This window comes from Rhodamnia argentea, chromosome 4 (assembly GCF_020921035.1).
Source record: "Rhodamnia argentea isolate NSW1041297 chromosome 4, ASM2092103v1, whole genome shotgun sequence".
NCBI lineage: Eukaryota > Viridiplantae > Streptophyta > Magnoliopsida > Myrtales > Myrtaceae > Rhodamnia > Rhodamnia argentea.
Window position 1 is genome coordinate 18,856,931 of NC_063153.1, and position 18,118 is coordinate 18,875,048.

Here is an 18,118-nt window from a genome sequence, read left to right on the forward strand (position 1 = left end):
TATCTTTACTTGATGTTGAAACCGTGGCACCGCTTGATCATTCACTGTAGGGCAAGACTTGGAGCAAAAAATCAACTGGCTACCAATATAACCCTATTAAGTTATTAACCACCATAATGCCCTCCAAGTATCCTATACCAAACGTTCTTCCCTCGCAACAACTATCCATTCACTGTTCTCTGCTTACACGGTTTCAACGTGCTAAATTCTGAGCTTTGCTGCCAAGCGACCATTGTCGGGGGCACCCCGATCGAGCCGGCTTAGTCCTAGCCGCCTTCATTGACCGCCCTATGATATAGAGATTTGGAAACACGCGTAACCCTCAACTATCGAGGATTCTTACAATGCACATCGTGAGTGTACGATCTTTTTCACGACGGGTAATCACGAGATGAAAAATTTTTCATTTACGATAATGGGATGAATTCATTTACCTAAACGGAAAAAAAAAACAAAACTATATACGTGTCAACGCCAAAACCCCAGCCGTGTTATTTAAAGCTCGTTACTCTCGAAATCCGTGCGCTCTTAAATTGCATTAGTCATATTCACGTCGTTCTTTGCGCGAAGAGCGGAAGATTAGGAGTCTCTGGGACTTGGTAAGCAACCACGCGTCCGACAACATATGGATTGGCGAGCATGGAAATTTTGACATTGGCCAAGTCAAGCCCCATCAAAGACACCAGTACGACGATATGGAACCTAAGAATCCGAGGTTTATATATATATAGGGAAAATGTGTCTCTTTCCCTCCATACAGTGTGAAGTGGGATCTTATCGTTTCTTAAACTATGTTTAAATATGGTAATGTTCATTGAAAATGTATTAGGCCCGAGATATGCACCTCTTCACACGTCGATAAAACTCAGGTTCATAATTAATGGTGGTCCAAGCGCTTCGAGCTTGACTAGTCTGTCGATTATCAACGTCTAGAGCTCTGCATATACTTTCGTTTTAACTTCTTGTCGCCGAGGTTAATCGTGAACGGAGTTTGCTTCGTCATTCGGCAAACGTGTAGGTGTATTACTTGAATGATATTGGATTTTTGGAAATACAAAGGCCTGCCCAATGACTACGGGCCTTCTATTTTGATTTTGGCCCAAGTTCTGTCCTTGCCGAATCTGGTCTTTTCTACTTGGGCTTCCGCTTCCAATTTGTTCTTATTCAATTGATCGGGGGTTGCCATTAGGCCTGGCCCATGACCGTAGTTTCGTATGGCCTTAAACAAGCTCCTTGTGCTCGGTTTTCTAAGTTCAGTGCCACCGTTTTTCGCCTGGGTTCAAAACCCAGCGCGTATGATTCTTCTCTATCTGTTTGGAAATCCAAGAGGGCGTCTCCTCTTCGTCTTACTTTATGGGCGACATGATTATCGCAAATTGGTTCGAAAGTGCTAAATGTTATCATTATCAGCATTATGATGCTCTCCTGCACCTTATTCGCGGTGTCAAGGGCACTTTGCTCCATAGTTCAAAATTTTCAGAACATTCAGACTTACAGTCTCATGGCTACTCCGATGCTGATCGAGTCGGGTCAATCCGCTCCCAATTATTAGTTATTGGCTTCTTGTATTGTCTTTAGATCAGATTGAGCAAGTGAAATACTTCATTAACACATTCTGATGGGACAAGTAACTAGTATATGGAGATAAGTCATGCGAGCTAGAGAAGGTGTTTGTTCCTTTTAACATATGACCCCGCAAGAAAACAGAGAAGTCTGGGCGAGTTATAAACTCGCTCCATACTTGGCCATAGTGTCAACTTTCAGCAAAGGACAGATATTGATAAATTCCATCGTCCAAACCCTAAGGAAGGCTTTCTGTAATGAGAGGCGTATTAGCAGGTATCTTCGAATATTCCAAGCTAACCATGGATTCGTTACTCTCTTCTCCATGAAACTTCTTGCACTCGTAGTAAAAAACGGTGTACGCCATCAATCCAAACATCCTCACCGACCACAGCGAGTTCAGCATCAACAAGCCTATCCCAACGTATGCCCCATTGGATTGTCGAATCGAGACGAACCTCACTATCTGACTCATTAGGATCGATAATACCACGATCACGAGGCTCAACGCGAACCCATGTACTTCCCTTCCCTTCACTAGCCGCCCCGCCTTCGCGAGCGCCTCGAGTCCACTCTTGTCCTCTTCCAACACGGACACGACGAGCCCGAGGGTCCAAACGACGGCCAGATGAGCGTAGAGCAAAGCGGCCAAGATGGATAGGATGACGGTAGCAATACTTGCCCTAGGCAGAGCGAGAGGGACCATCAGAGCTAGGACAAGAAATAGGTAACCGATGCCGAAGAGGGTGATGTAGAAGAAAGTGATGAAGGGCCTTGTCCAGGACTGAGCCACCGCGATAGCCAAGTCCGAGGCGGACGGATTCTTGCCACCATGCGTGGTGGCGGAGGCGTAAATGGTCACGGTCGAGAAGAGGATCGAGCAGGCGGAGTAGAGCAAGACGAAGACCCACTCAAGGCCGAAGAACAAGCCTATGTTCTTCTGGACGGACATGAGGAGGTAGGAGTACTCGGTGCTGGTGGGGCTGGTGATGAGCAACATGCTTTGGTTGGCGATGAGGTGGCCGACCGCGGGCCGGACGGAGAAGATGTTGGTGAGGAGCAGCAGAGAGTAGAGCAAGACGGTGGAGGCGGCGATGGAGATCATGAGCCTCCCATTTCTGAGGAAGATTTTTTGGGCTTCGACCAGAGTTTGGACAAAACTCAGAAGCACGGCAAGTTCCATTGGTGATGAATCTGTCGGTTTTGCGTTGGAGATCCAGAATCAAGAGCCATGGATATTTATTTAGGTTTGCGCGGTGTACGTGAGCCCGGTCAAGACATGCTGATTTGACTGCGTCCAGTCTAAAGTTGCGCTGTGGAAGAAGCCTCTTTAAGTTCAGTTCGTACGATTTCAATATAAAATAGTTCAGTGGGTCAACACGGAGACAATATATAGGTGGCCATATTAATGCTAATAGCCACCTTAAGAAAAGTCATCAAGCGTGCAAACCACTGAAACATAACGAAAGATAAGGGGTTCGGGGAAAAGTATTGTTAGAAATAACTGACAAGTATTGTCGATTGTTAGGTTAGCAGTTTCCTATTAAAATAGTGCTAAATTTATTATATTGATACGAATTCAATCTTAAACTTTTTTGCATTTGTACCAATTTAGTCTATTTGGCCAATTTTGGGCATAAATCGCTAACGTGGACGTCTTTCGTTCTATGTGGCGTGGATGACACCGACATGGATATTTTTAAATAATTTTTTATTTTGATTTAATTATTTTTCCTTTTTTTTCATTCTTTTTTGTTTCTTTCACTTTGGCCGGCGAGGGTCGCCAGCAACCCTCATCAATCGCTAATAAAGGCTGGTTGGCACTAGATCTGGGCAAGGTAGCCCTTGCCCACGATCACGAAGGCCCTTGTCGGGGCTGATGAGGGCTGGCTAGCCCTTGCCTAGTGGCCAACAATGTTGCCGGAAACCCTCACTAGCCAAAGTGAAAAGAAAAAAAAAAGAATGAAAAAAATAACTAAAAAATATATTTTAAAATAAGATTTTTTAAAAAAGTTATTAAGAAATATCAACATTAGAGCTAGCGGTGCCACATAGGAAGATGGAAGTCCACGTTAGTGATTTTCTACCAAAATTGGTTTAATTAACTCGAATTGATACCAATGCAAAAGGTTTAAGGTTGAACTAATCAAATTGAAAGGTTTAGACTAGATTAGTACAACACAATAAGTTTATGACTTTTTTGGTGCATTTCCGTTTGATTCCTCTCGGAGACAAGTCCAAACTTGATCATACAGATCGGGACGAGTTGCTCATCCAGAATATGTTCATTTAGATGTGGCCGATCCGTTCGGACCGTCGGTTTCGATTCCGATTCGGAATCGCCGGTTCTCGGACTCAACGGCTCTTTCTCCCCAGCCTCCCCTCCCCCTCTCCTTTTTTTTTTTATATATAAAACGGGTCGAAACCGTGGACCCAATCAACGGGCCGGTTCCATTTGGCCATGCCTAGGTTCATCTATCCTACGAATATATGTGCCGTAGAAGTCACCCGATCACCCCTAAGAATATACAACAATTGCCCATTGGTGACATTTATATCACTTACCATTACATTGGGGTTAGCTTGGCATTTATCAAGTCGGATCACTTTCTGTCGATTCGATTGAGAGGCGCACTTCACATGATGCCGGAATCAGGGGAGAGAGCAGAACTAGGCTAGCCGGAGAAAAGTTCAACGGCGGGACGAGTAAAGCCGAGGACTTTTCATAAAATCATCAAGTAGCTTCGAGTTAGGAGAAGACTTTGAAAACCCTAGCCGGCTTCCACCAAAGGGTGACGGTAAACGATGACTTTAGCACCATTAAAGATACGAGTTTTCAATTAATATAAATAATGGCAGTAGTTGAGTAGGACTTCCATCGTCAATAAGATGGCTTGGCCTATGATGACGATGATGATGATTACGGGTCAACTTTTGACCTAGTCCCCCAAAGCTATCTAATCACTTTCTATAATGAAAACCAGACAGACACTTTTGGTCCAATTGGTGCAATTGGTCCATTGCCTACGCCTTTGTACAATCTAAGCGCACACTGTCCCGTGCGGGTCTACTCTACGTTGTTGGTTCTCGTGTTGGGAAATTATGACATCATATAGGCTTCTGTAGGCCATATTAAATGACATTTTTGTTTGCCTTTTTTTACCAATGCCCATCATCAAATGGTCGTGATTTAGGGGGGCGCAAATTATCCATAATTGCAAGGGATTTCGCAGGAATTCATACATACAAATCTGTGCTTTCCATAATTCGACAGAGCTAGGAGAAATCCTAAGTTCGCATTGTATAGAAAAAGAAGGGGAGAAAGAATGCCAGGGGACATCCTCAAATTACATTACATTACAGGTTGGTGTGGTGGGAGATTGCGAGCGGGATCATCTCGCCATCTCCTCCCCGATTGGTACTGCTATTGCTATTGCCAATGCCGGCGAGCCTTCTCTTGTTGCACTCGCAGTACAACACCGTGGCCGCCACGTAGCTCCACAGCACCACCCCTCCGTACGCCGGGATCAGCCACGCCCGCCATTTTATACCCACCGTCCACCTCACCATCCCCTCCACCGACGTCCAGTCCTGCCCGTCCATCCTCGCCTCCGCCCCCCGCCAGATCCACCCGGTCAGCGCCGCGAAGAAGCCCGACAGGGCCCACCCGCTCCACCTCCTCCCCCCCTCCTCCATCAGGCCCCAACCGGCCCGGATCGCGTCCCAACCGAACCTCTGCTCCACCACCGACACCACCATCCCCAGCCCTAGGACCGCCGCCAGGTAGATCTCCGCCGCGAACCCGGTGGCCACGATCAGGAACCTCGCGCCCCGCGAATCGGTCACGGCGACCAGCGTCGCGGGTATGCTGAGGTAGATCCACATGGAGGCGTAGACGCAGATCGCGGTGGCGAAGGCGCGGGGGAACTTCTCCCGGAAGGGGGAGAGGGAGGAGCGGAGGGTGGGGCGCTTGCCGGAGAGGGAGGAGTGGGAGGAGCTGACGGCGGAGACGGCGGCGGCGAGGGAGAGGGCGAGGGAGGGGAGGGAGTACGAGGCGCGGAGGCGGAGGAGGGAGAGGGCGACGGAGCGGGACTCCTTGAGGACCTGGCGGGCCTCGAAGCGGGTTGGGGCGAGGCGGGCGAGGGACTCGAGGCTGAGGACGCGGGACTGGAGGGGGTGGGAGGAGACGGCGAGGGAGAAGAGGAGGAGGGAGAGGGGGAGGGCGGCGGAGGCGAAGAGGGAGAGGAAGAGGCGCTTGTTGCGGAGGAAGACAGCGAGGGAGTCGAGGAGGGTCTTGACGGGAGAGAAGGCGGCGAGGCACCTGTGGCGGAGGGTGACGGCGTCGTCCCTCTCCGACATCTTTTTGTCTCTCTCCTCGCAAGGAGAAGCCGAAGACGGAGGGTCGCTCAGAGGTCGATTTTGGGGCTGGGGTTGGGGATTTGGGTTTGTTTGTGTGAAATTACAGAGCCTGCCCCTCGTGGAGGAGAGAGATCTAAGAATAGGATATAAAATACAGAGAATAGAATAGGCTGTCCGGCCGGACCGACACTTTCAAAGTTGCATTCTTTTTAATGAATTCAGATTCGATCTCTCTCAAGAGTCTTTTTTATGTTGTTATGACAATTAGCACGATGAAGCAAAAATGATGCTTTTGTCTTGTTGCATAACAGAAAAGTGAATTGACTTTCGATGACGAATTTTCAATCATCTTGTAAATTAACAAGCTTGATTCTCAAATTCTTGCAAAGTCTGATATAAAATTTGTGAGTACAGTGTGTGTATAGACCAATCATGAAGGAATTATCCTTTTTTTTTGGTAGCCTATGACATATATAAGCCATCACATCCCTTTATATGATTCTTACGAATTACAAAGCTTCATATAATCCATCCAATAAAATTTTTGTCTTGCTACCCGACCTTTTATTTCCCTCAAGACACGATACACACATACACCGAGACAAGGTATTCGAAATAGTCACTGCATAAGTGCTTTGTTTATTGAGATGCGCGCATGAGTTCGTGTGAGGCGAGAGAGCCCCACCTCTAGGTATTGATTTGTTATAGTAATAAATGGATTGAAGGTTTTAAAATTCGATTACAATTTCCGATCGGTTTTAAGGCTTCCAATGCACTTATCCCTCTGACCAAAAAAATGAAAAATGCACTTACCCCTTTGTTATATCTCGAAAGTATCTAGCCTTCTGCTGAAGGTTCACAACAACAACAATAACAACAGTAGGAATTTCAAACATTGGCATGCCCAGAATGTTCATATCTCTTGCCATCTAAGATACCCAGAATTTCATGTGCCTGCATATGAAATGGTCCGCACATTGCTCACATTCATTGTCTTATCTCCTGATCCAAATGCAAGGTAATGAGGATCCAACATAAATGAAAAACGCATCCCACAAACCTGTTTACTCGAGCCAATTCACGTCCAAACGCCAAACAAGTATTAAATTTGTCAGGCGCCGGCCATCTACTTGCCTTGTCCAGTGAACTATGAATCAGGTCTGGCAAGAAACTTAATATATGACTGAGTGTTCATAACTACACTGCCGGTATATTCAAGATTCCTGCAGTTAGATATCCCTCATATAAATCCAGAATATCAGAATATATACAGAGGACAACTGCACAAAGGTGCCGATGCCTTCACAATATACCAGATCCAAGCCAAGGGTTTTGCAACAAAGGAAAAAACTCCACACACAATTCATCTTAAGTTGAGGGGATCATATTTCTAAATGAATTAGGCATTCTGCCAGTAACTTTAGCTGTATCATCCTCAAATTAAACTTAACCAAACAATATTTGAACATGACCTAATTGCTTGAGGACGCTTCCAACACCTTTTTTCTTCCAAAGCAGATGCACAACTTATAAGATGTCATCCAGCAGATCATATATTGAAAGTGAACTGCGAGCAATGTAATTCAAGATAACAATCCAACTTGACGATATTGCTCTTTGGAGGGCCGCAGATAGAATGATGTTGTGCGACAGAATATTGCACAACACAAGGGCTGCACAAGGCCTTAATCAGTAGAAAAGACAAATAAAATGTTTCCTGAAGCTGTAGTTGGCAGACTACTTTCATCTTTCAATCATGAGTAATTCTCCATTGTATTTCAAGAATTCCAAAAGCTTAGTCTACCCACCAAATTCCACATAAAAGTTGCAAGCTTTTAATCAATGATGGATTTGACCCAAAAAAAAAAAAAATCAATGATGGATAAACAGTCCAACAGATTGACAGTGTAAATCATCAGAATGGCTCCACTCTTATCCCTAATCCGGTACACGGCTGCATACCTCATCAGGCATTCAATCACCAGCCACTCCAAATAAATCGCCTAATCAAAACCCCCACAGTGGTATACAACCTAGTTGCCATTACCCATTACCATGAATCAATCGTTCTCCAGTGGCAACTCTGAGAAGTCAGAGGCGGTGCCTTGTATTATGGCCCTTGAATCATCATTAGGGCAGTAATGAAATCAGAAAATCAATGCGGATCCCGCATAGTCCAATATGAATTATATTCTTATGCGTCTTAATTCTCAAGCAGAAGACATTTCTAGGAAGTTCACGCCAATGTAACATACCAAGTTTAAGTCTGACCACCAATCCGTAAATCAGATAGTTGGTAAGAGTAACAGTTAAACTCGATCCTTGGCTACTGAAATCCCAAAGATGACGAACGTTCTACTTGCATTGTTTCACATACTAGAGTACAACTTTGGCATAAAGCTAGTCACTTAGCATTGCCTCTCTGATCCTTTGCAAATGTTGGTTCAATTCCAATTATTCTGAGGCACATCAGTCATCCTAGGAAACTTCCTATTTCAGCTGCAACAATGTGCAACAAAACCAAAACAAGCACTGTACAAGATTATGAACCAAAAAATATGAAGAGAATCTACAAAAGCACGAAAAGCTAAGCTCCACGCCTCCTAACAACAAAACAGAACATTAAACTAGGACAGCAATTCATTCACAACCAAAACTGCAACCGCACTGGGACTTCTCAGTTCTAGCTAACCAAACATAACCAAACTGATCCCATAACAACTTGAGCAACTAAAGTAGGAAAGAACGAAATTGCTGCAGTTGATGATCCAGGAGATCATATTTCATTGCCCAAAGAAAAGATTGAATTTTTCAACGCATGACCACAATCTAACCACTTTTCACGGACTTCCACAAGTCCCATCCACCGAATCCCTCAGACGGGCGTCTCTCTACCGAAAGCCCAAAGCTGCTTGCAATCTCGTCCGTCGATTCCAGGCCTCGTAGACCCCACCTGGGCTCGGACCTGCGACCGGCAAACCGGGCAAGCAGCAACTTTGACGAGCCAAGTGTCCACGCAGCTCTTATGGAACACGTGACCGCACCCGACCAGCTTCCTGCACCACTGGCCTTGACTGAACTCCTCCAAACAGACCGCGCAATCGGTAAAGCCTTGATTGTGTTGGCCCTGACCCTGACCCTGAGCCCCCCTCTTCGGGTACCTGAATTTGGGGAGCCTCTTGAGGTCGCGCGGGGGCAACGCCCGGCCGAGGGGAGGCGGGAGGTCGATCTGGCGGCGGCGGTGGAGGAGGCCGCCGGCGAGGCAGAGGTGGAGGAGGATGATGGCGGCCAGGCCGAGGAAGAGGAAGAAGAGGGTGGTTATCAGGGTCATTATTATGGCCTTCAGGAGGAGGGAGAGCAGCTTCGGGTTCTGCTTCGGCGGCGGCAGCGTCGAAGCGCCGTTATTCTGGTGGCCGGAGGCGGGTTCGCCGCCGTGAAAGGTGTCATGATGGGGAGGCATGTAGAGAGAGAGAGAGAGAGAGAGAGAGAAGTTGCAATTTCGACGGAGAGATATTTCGGCGAAGATGGTTTCAAATTTTACTTTCCACTTATCTATTTGAAGGATGAGAAAATAAAAAGAAATAAATTTATGGGTCTGACGCAAAAGACATCATAGGATTTTGATATCATTGGGTGGAGGACCGTAGGTATGTCGGTTTAGATGAGGATCTCTCTTTGCGGCTTTTCATTACACATATATATATTTTACGATTTTTCTTCTTCATTTTATTTTTTTTATCTCTTTTACTTTTTTCTGCCAAGCCTAGAGAGGGTGGTTGGACAACCTCCATCGATCACAGGTGAGAGTTGGCCAACCCTTGCTGGCCACTAAGCTACGGCCGCAAAGCCCATGCCAGTCGTCGTCGCCGCCTAATGGCCAATGAGGGTCCGACGACCCTCGCCGGACTTGATTAAAAAAAAAAATTAAAAAAATTTATAAAAAATGGTCTATGTTAGCCCCACCGGCCCTACATGATACTAATGGTGTCCAAGTCGGCGATTTCCAATTAAAATTAACCGGATAAACTCGATTGTCAAAATAACTAAATATTTCGAACTATAAATTGACAAAATTGAAAATGTTTAGAACTGATCATCCAAAGTGCGAGGGCTTTTTGGACAATTTTTCCTCCGATCCGTGAAAAAAAAAATGAATAAATTACCTAGAATGACCATGGCTTGTCGTCGCACTCTTCACTCTTACATGTCTTTCTTTCCAAGCATCTTATATACTGCTTTAAACTCTTGTCTCGTTGAAATTCATAAATTAATTTATGTGGCTGAATCTTGTCCTCTCAAGTCTCAACGCTACTCAAATATAATTAGGTGGTGGGAGGTCCTCATCCCATCTTTTCGCTATCAAAAGTCTTTCTCAATCCTTAATCGCCGGCAAAAACGGCACGTAAATTCCAATTAGGCACTTCCCTTAATATCGTAGCAATATACAGAATCTCAAGCGCGATAAAATGCCAAAACATGTGATATTTTCTGAGGATACGAAATTCCTTTCGTAATTAATTCAGACAATCAGGTACGAAAAATAATATTATGTTAAGAGATACGTGGTGTAAAACGAACGGTGGGAATGAAACTTCCTTTTGCAATTTTGCGTACGTTACAAGTTGGTCTCAAATCATTGCTACACTAGACCATATGTTTAGTGATCTATATCCAGCTTTTTCATGCTTAAATATGGCTTCTTATCATCGTTTGATCCCCACCAAACTGAGGTGCAGATGTCTGATCAAATAAAATAGGACACTAAGCTATGGTTTCGTGAAGCTTAGTGTTGAGTCATCCGCTTTAACCGTGGGAAGTGAGAAGATGTCCGTATAATCAGAGGAAACCAAAGTTTGACCCAAAAAAAAAAAAAAAAAGATCAGAGGAAAACAAGGGGCCAAGCACGCAGTCTTTGACTTCTCCATCCGCCGCCCCATTGCTCAGGCTCGTGCCTTTGGCTTTCTTTATCTTCCATCACCCACCTACTTTACTAACACCAAAAAAAAAAAATTGAAAAAAAAATGTTATAAAGTATTTTAAGTTACGTCAAATACGACATATTTATCCTAAACTTTATAGTATGACAATTTTATCTTTCGTCGAGATTTCGTCGATGAGCATAGTGAAACATCTTCTTATATGAACGACAAAAGACAAACGGTATTGACACGGCGCCTATGTGGCTTAAATGAAATAAAAACGACTTTGTTTTGGCTGAAGATATATGATAGAATCTTGATAATGGATAAATATATCACACGGGTACAAATTGGGGAGTTTTTGATGTCACGGGAAAAAAAAATTATGTTAAATTTGTCATAGTGAATATAGTTTGTAATTTTTTAGTGTCGCAAAGAAATTCAAGTTAGATGTGTCATAATGGTCATAATTTTGAAGTTTTTGGTGGCTTTTTTCGCACAAAAAAATATTAAAAATTTGTCAATTTATGTATCTTGGGTGCTGAAGAACCTATCTTCAACTTCAGTCTGTCTGTATGATAAATTATCCTATAATCATAGCACGAAATGAAGGCAAGGCTTCTACTTTCGTGGTTGGTCGTAGTGGGCCTCCATTTCGCTGAGCTCGGGCCCAAGACTTCGCCAGAACCATTAATTCGGCGATTATGCACAGCTTTAACTTAATTTCTGCATATGGGGTCATTTCAACTTGTAATTTTTTCATTTCCTTTGGCCAAAAGTGAAGGTCATCTTTTCGAGCGCATGCATGGCGTAACAGTTTGGAAAAGTGGCTGGTTAGAGGGCGCATCAAATGTGAAATACATGTGGGAAGTTGAGTAAAAATGTATGTATCGGGAATAGAGAGAGCTCGATTGAGTTGGTGTTGGTGATGCCATAAACATCGGTCATTGGCTCGATGGCTTAAGACGAGGAGCTTACGATGACTATTTACAGAAGGTAACGAACCGGAGGCAACGTATAAAACACTAGCCTTTTAAGATCGTGCCCAGATTATGCATATACCGACGTTAGATCCGTTAAAATAGGTCATAAACACATTTCTTAATCCATATATGATGAGTTGATTTATTACATGGGTTATTTATATTTAATAAATGGGTTTGAGCATAATATAAGTATTAAATGGATCATAACTATGCCGTGAATAGGTCATAAATGAGTTTACAACTCAAGTAGACCCAATATATTTCTATAACTCTTTTTTCATTCTCTCTCACCATCACTCGATCTCGTGTTCACTCTCTCTACACTCTTACCTCAGTTTGGATATAAGTTTTTCTTAGATTGGGTTAAATATGGAAGTATTTAAGGAATATGAAACGAGTCGGGTATAGGTTGGGTATGAATTTGGATGTGTATGGGTTAGATCGGCTCGAGTATGGGTTGCTAAATTTGCATTGAATGGAAATAACAAGATTAAATGAGTCTATGTGGGTCGGACTATTTTTTATCCAACCCTACCCACCCATTTGATTTCAATTATGTTACGTGGGGGTGCTTTCTCGTTCTTTTCAATTTTTTCTTTTTAAATCAATCTTGAGGGGGATTTTTTTTTTTTTTTTTTTGTGGTACTAGAGATCCATATGAAATTCACCATAAGTTGGTTTAACTTTTCGAATATCGATTCAAATAAAACAAACGCCGACACTTAAAGAAAAACATCGGCAATGCCCCACAGAAAAATTCATCGCCATGTGTGATTCTTGGTTGCAAAAAGAAACGACTTGAACATCAAAACATCGTGGGCGTCGAAGCGGACCTTTGTCGAAGTTTTTTCTATAAAAGTCCATTGAACGAAAGTACTAAATTTATGTATCTTGGGTGCTGAAGAACCTATCTTCAACTTAATTTCTGTGTATTGGGTCATTTCGACTTGTAATTTTTTCATTTCGTTTTTGCCAAAAATGGAGGTCATCTTTTTGAGCGCATGCATGGCGTAACTGTTTGGAAAAGTGGCTGGTCATAGGGCGCGAGAGGAGAAAGCAGGGTGGGGACACGTGAGGAGGGAGGTGGGGGGGTTCGAATTCTCACTTTCGGAGAGAGTCGGGTGGGGACATGTGAGGAGAAAATAGGGTTTCGCAATCTGCAAATAACGCACATAATATGACTTATGTAGTAGAATATGATAGAATAAAACTAGACAAAAAAAAAAAAAAATTCCCGACATATAGGAAATATTTTCCGATCTGATCTATATGGTTTGCCTTTACGGGGCTTGAAGTGAGACCCAGAAAGCGAGTGGATATTAACTAAGAATAAGATTAAGCAGATCACTGATGGAACTTCTCAAGGAAAAGGCTATTATAGTCTCAATTATTAGGTGCACTTTGCACTCTTGTGCGGTTGTCAATAAAAATCGGCACTATTCAATAATTATTATATTATTTTTTTTTGGAAATTATAGTGATAAATTAACTATTGTGTCCTAACGAAATGGTGTGACTGTTCACATATGAGTTGTAGTTATTTTTATTAATTTTAATTTTGGATTTTTAACTAAATAATTATGTTCAATGGTTGCAACTTTTCAAACATAGCAATTTTGGAACATGAAGAGTTGTGTCTAGAGTTGTGAGTTTCGGACATGGAGAGTTGTGTCGGAAATAACTTTTTTTGGACATAAAGAGTTATGTCCGAATTACGCTTATTTTCATATACGAAAAATTGCGTTTTGTTCGGAAGAGCATAAAAGCTTGTGTTCATTTCCCTGATATACATTTAGCAATTCTATTCAATATTCATTCTTTTACTTCTTCTACTTCCAATTTTCGTTTCTTTCAAACAAGAGAATTGTTTACCTAGAGAGTTATTTCGCATTGTTTCCCTAGAGAGTTCTTGGAAAAATATTCGAATTACTATTTAATATTCTCGTTGAGACTCTGTTGTATCCCCGAGAAACTTTACTGGTAACCATTAGCAACATCATGGGATAAATAATTTCTTAAAGAGAGTGTTACCACGTCTCGTAGTCTCATTCATGTTGTTCACATTCGTACACTATATTTCCCAAACAGATATAATGGACGGGCAATCGAAAATTTTACAGACTGCAAATACCGTCTCAACACTCAACAACTATATTGTTGTTATTATCTTACTTTTCACCTTACATAGAAGTTTCCACTAATTTGCGCACCGTAACCAAATTCAAAGTTGGAGAATATAATCGATTCATACATATTCACATGAAGAACAGCGATAGAATAGCTCCTTTGACTGAATGAAACCTGCGCGATATTTCCTCGGCTCCGACAAACGATAGAATATTTCCCACGTTTGTAATCTTGACTATAAATATTCCTGATTTGCGAGCAAGTGTTCATACGGTTCAATCCTGCTTCGCAATAAAATATCATGCGGTGTCATCTCATCTGCTCACCAGCCGACGGCTGACGATTCTCCTAACTCGAATCGACGGCCCACGCCTCTCGTCACGACCTGTCGGGTTTAAGAGCACGACTGACACCGGAGAACCAACCTAGTCCTGACGTGGACGGGACTGAAGGGAGATTTGATTTTTAACAGCGCGTCCCACTTAAATTTTAGTGCGAAAGGACGTTGACCCATTGACTTCCAAGTCTTGCCACCGAAGAGCAATGATGAATACCCAGTGGGACGACCCGGTCTTCATGTTGGATCAAATCCTCCGTGTATATGTACTTGGGATTGAAGAAGCCCTAAAGCCATAACTAGGGAGCAGCAATGGAGGTGAAATTGCAAGTGCTGGTGATGTTGGCCATGGCTTTGTCCCTATTTTCTGCTGCATCTGCAGAGCCGGGTCTTGCGGTTTACCACGATCCCAAATACTACCGTGAGTGTCGCGCAATTTCACCTAACTTAACTAGAGGGTATTAATGTTCGTGTCCATGTGTTTGGATGCAAATGTTTGTGTCTACTTTTCTTGTGAAAAGGGTTGTCGGAGAATTCCATTTCTTCTTCCAATTCCGTGGGAAAAATGGGTGATGTAGCTTCTTAAATGTTGTGTCCTCCTGTCCTTCTGCTCTTTTTGGCAGCCGCGGCTTGTGCAGGGTTCAATATGGAGAACAGCGGAGTGATGATCGCCGGAGTGAGGGAAGAATTGTGGAACGGCGGGAGGGCCTGCGGGCGGATGCTGAGGGTCAGATGCACCAAACCCGCCAACCTGTTTCCAAACCCTTGTAAGGGCGGCGTCATCACGGTCAAAGTCGTGGACTTCTGCCGGCAACCGTGCAACGGGGTCATCAACCTCTCCCGCGACGCCTTCGCGAGGATCGCTAACCTCGACGCCGGCAAAGTCTGGGTGGACTATTCCTAAGGAAAAACATGAAGTTCGGGGACTGACCACGAGAATAATGTCTGCTTTTACGATTTGGCATCGCCAGGTCCGAAGACTACTTAAATAACGTGACTCTTAATCTCCGATCCGGCTTGAATAAAAATCACGTATTGGTATATTTATGCTGCGCTTTCGGAGTGGTTTTTGACTGTCACGAAGTCTGCATAAAGGACACTTTGTCGGTGAAATGATTAGCACCCGCCATTATTGTCCAGTAAGTAGCTCAGTCACGGCAACCTAAATTCAAACCGGAGTCGGCACGACAACATTAAATGACGCATCTTCAACAGCTCGTAATCACGTCTCTTGCTAAAAAATGATGAAGAAAAAGTTGCAGGCAAATTGGTCGTTAACTCCATGGCCTAAAAATGAAATAATCTTACCCTCATGAATTGAGTACAGGTGAATAATTTTCTTCTGTATTTAGATGCCTAGGCTTTCTCCACATTCAAATCCCCGCAATAACATTTCCTGTCTGATTACCATCTTTCACGTAAATCGGACAATTTAATGTGATCCACGCGAACACCCACAATTAGCAATTCAACAGGGAAGGGGGCAAGATCGAGACCTCAGAATCTACTTGACTAAGGCTCGATGAACACAAAACGTCTCAAAGATCTTGCAATTTCCTTGAAAAATATGATATGTCACATGAGGTTAGCAAGAAATGATACTGTGGCAATGGACCATATTAGGGATGATTATAAAAAAAGTTCTAAACCTATCGCAATTATGCGAATTCAGTCATAAACTTTTTTTTTTCCACTTGAGTTGTAAACTTTTTACGATTGAGCCAAGTCAATCCATTTGGCCGGTCGATGCTAATATAAATAATTTTTAATAATATTTTAATATTTTTAAGTTTTAAATTTTGTTTGCTTTTTTTTTTCCCCCTTTTTTTGGAGGGGTTAGGGCCGGCCTGTGAGCCCTCGTCGGCCGAGGCAAGGGTGGTGGCCCTCGCCCAATGACCTGGAGAAATGGTGGTACTTTAGTGTGAAAACACCGAGAGAAATAGTGTTACTCGTTACAGTTTGGGGAGAGGATTTATTGTGCTATGTGTACAAAGTGTGAGAACTATTGGGTGTCTATAACGGCATTTTCGTAGAAAGAAGTTAGGTTCTGCATAGCAGCAGATTCTACTTGTAGCAAGGCGATATTTCTACCCTTTGTCATAGCTGGTAAAATTCAACCTATTTTAGATTGTTAAACCTGGAAGAGAAGAGTAGACATACCTAACTCGAATCTCCATAAATCTCGTTTGCAATTTCTCTTTCCCCAAACTCGTTATTAACTGCCACTTTTATTGATAGTTCACTTAGTGCACAGAAACAATATCTTTATTGTTAAGATTCCACGCACAACTATAATAAAGTAAAACTTAAAGTGAGAAAGAGCATTCGAGATTAGGTTTATCATGGTCCACCCTTAAACTAGACTTACGTCCAGTAAATGATTTCACTATAATTAGCAGCTCGCATCTCTCATTACATCACTCAATTACAAGCAAAAAAGAGCATATATCGCGGCAATGAAACCCACGTGCCTTATGAGGAGTATGAATCACAACCCAACATTTATTTGGATTGGTTCTTCAAAATTAATTTGTGTTTTTATTGAAAAAATCAATTCACCCCTTCTCTTAATTGCTTATTTGGACCTAACACAGTTTTCTATAACCCTCCTTATTACCCTGAGTATTTTCTTCAAGTCCTCACTAAGTTGACAAGACTTTTTGTAATCCATGTAAGGGTTGTTCTGAGAAATATTAAGTGATAAATTGTGTTGCTTGTGTATTACATTTTTTCCATGATTGTATCTCCTATCATATGATGACCTCGGTCTCGTTTATTATTTTCATTTCTTTAGTTCATTTTCTTACTGATGGACGGCAAGGGCCGCTAGTTGACCCTCACTGGCCACAAGGGAGGGTTGGAACACCCTCGCCGACCATGGATGAGGGCCATAAAGCCGGCTAGGGGTTGCCCGCCCTCGCTTTGGCTGGTGAGGGCATCGGGGCGACCTAGTGCGGGTGAGGGTCACCGACCCTCACCTGTGGGTGGCGAACGTTTCGACGACCCTTAACGGCCCCTCAACAAAAAAAATCAAAAGAACACTAAAAAATTTTTATTAAAAAACATTCACTTCAGTGATTTCCGGTTAGAATTGGCCTAATAGACTCAATTGGAATAAATGCAAAAAGGTATAGGACTAAATTAATCAAGGTAAAAAATTTAAAACTTTTTGGGAAAAAACCACCAAAAATCCCGAACTATGTCAATCGTGACACATTTATCCCAAACTTTTTTTTGTGACACCAAAAACCCCAAACTTTTACTCATGTGACACATTTACCCTAAACTTTTTCTTGTGACATCGAAAACCCTAAACTTATACCCGTGTGATATATTTATCTCAAAATATTTTTTTGTGACATCAAAAATCTTAAACTTATATCAATGTGACACATTTACCTCAAAATTTGGGATAAATGTGTCACATGCCTATAAGTTTGGAGTTTTTAGTGTCACAATAAAAAGTTTGAGGTAAATGTGTCACACGAGCACAAGTTTGGGGTAAATGTGTCACATGCATACAAGTTTAGGATTTTTTGTGTCACAAAGAAAAGTTTGGGATAAATGTGTCACAACGAGTATAATTTAGGGTTTTTGGTGGCTTTTTCCCAAACTTTTTTGGTACTTTTCCTTACTATTCCCCATAAGGACGGCCTGAAGAGAATCGCTTCTGTAACGATTCGAAGATTTAGAGAATGTGAGATTTCCTATGGTTGGTAATTTGCACCGCTGATGATGCCTGATCTTATATAGTTTGCCTTTTCAGGGTTTGAGGAGAGACCTGCAATAATCGTTTCTGTATACAGGCGAGTGGATATTAATTAATT

At 42.7% G+C, this 18,118-nt stretch overlaps 3 protein-coding genes across 3 annotated transcripts; 1 reads left to right on the plus strand and 2 right to left on the minus strand.

Annotated features, from left to right (window-relative positions):
* Positions 1 to 1,801: 1,801 nt before the first annotated feature.
* Positions 1,802 to 2,746, minus strand: LOC115744492. The gene has a single exon (XM_030679709.1). The coding sequence runs from the start codon at positions 2,744 to 2,746 to the stop codon at positions 1,802 to 1,804; it is 945 nt and encodes a 314-aa protein (XP_030535569.1).
* A 5,750-nt stretch (positions 2,747 to 8,496) lies between these two features.
* Positions 8,497 to 9,436, minus strand: LOC115744577 (RING-H2 finger protein ATL56-like). The gene has a single exon (XM_048277162.1). It carries the CDS (start codon positions 9,380 to 9,382, stop codon positions 8,798 to 8,800), a length of 585 nt encoding a protein of 194 aa, XP_048133119.1. The 5' UTR covers positions 9,383 to 9,436; the 3' UTR covers positions 8,497 to 8,797.
* Positions 9,437 to 14,556: 5,120 nt separating this feature from the next.
* LOC115744579 (EG45-like domain containing protein 2) lies at positions 14,557 to 15,336 on the plus strand. Its single transcript, XM_030679822.2, has 2 exons — positions 14,557 to 14,712; positions 14,915 to 15,336. The coding sequence occupies exons 1-2, from the start codon at positions 14,604 to 14,606 to the stop codon at positions 15,193 to 15,195; spliced, it is 390 nt and encodes a 129-aa protein (XP_030535682.1). The 5' UTR covers positions 14,557 to 14,603; the 3' UTR covers positions 15,196 to 15,336.
* Positions 15,337 to 18,118: the final 2,782 nt, after the last annotated feature.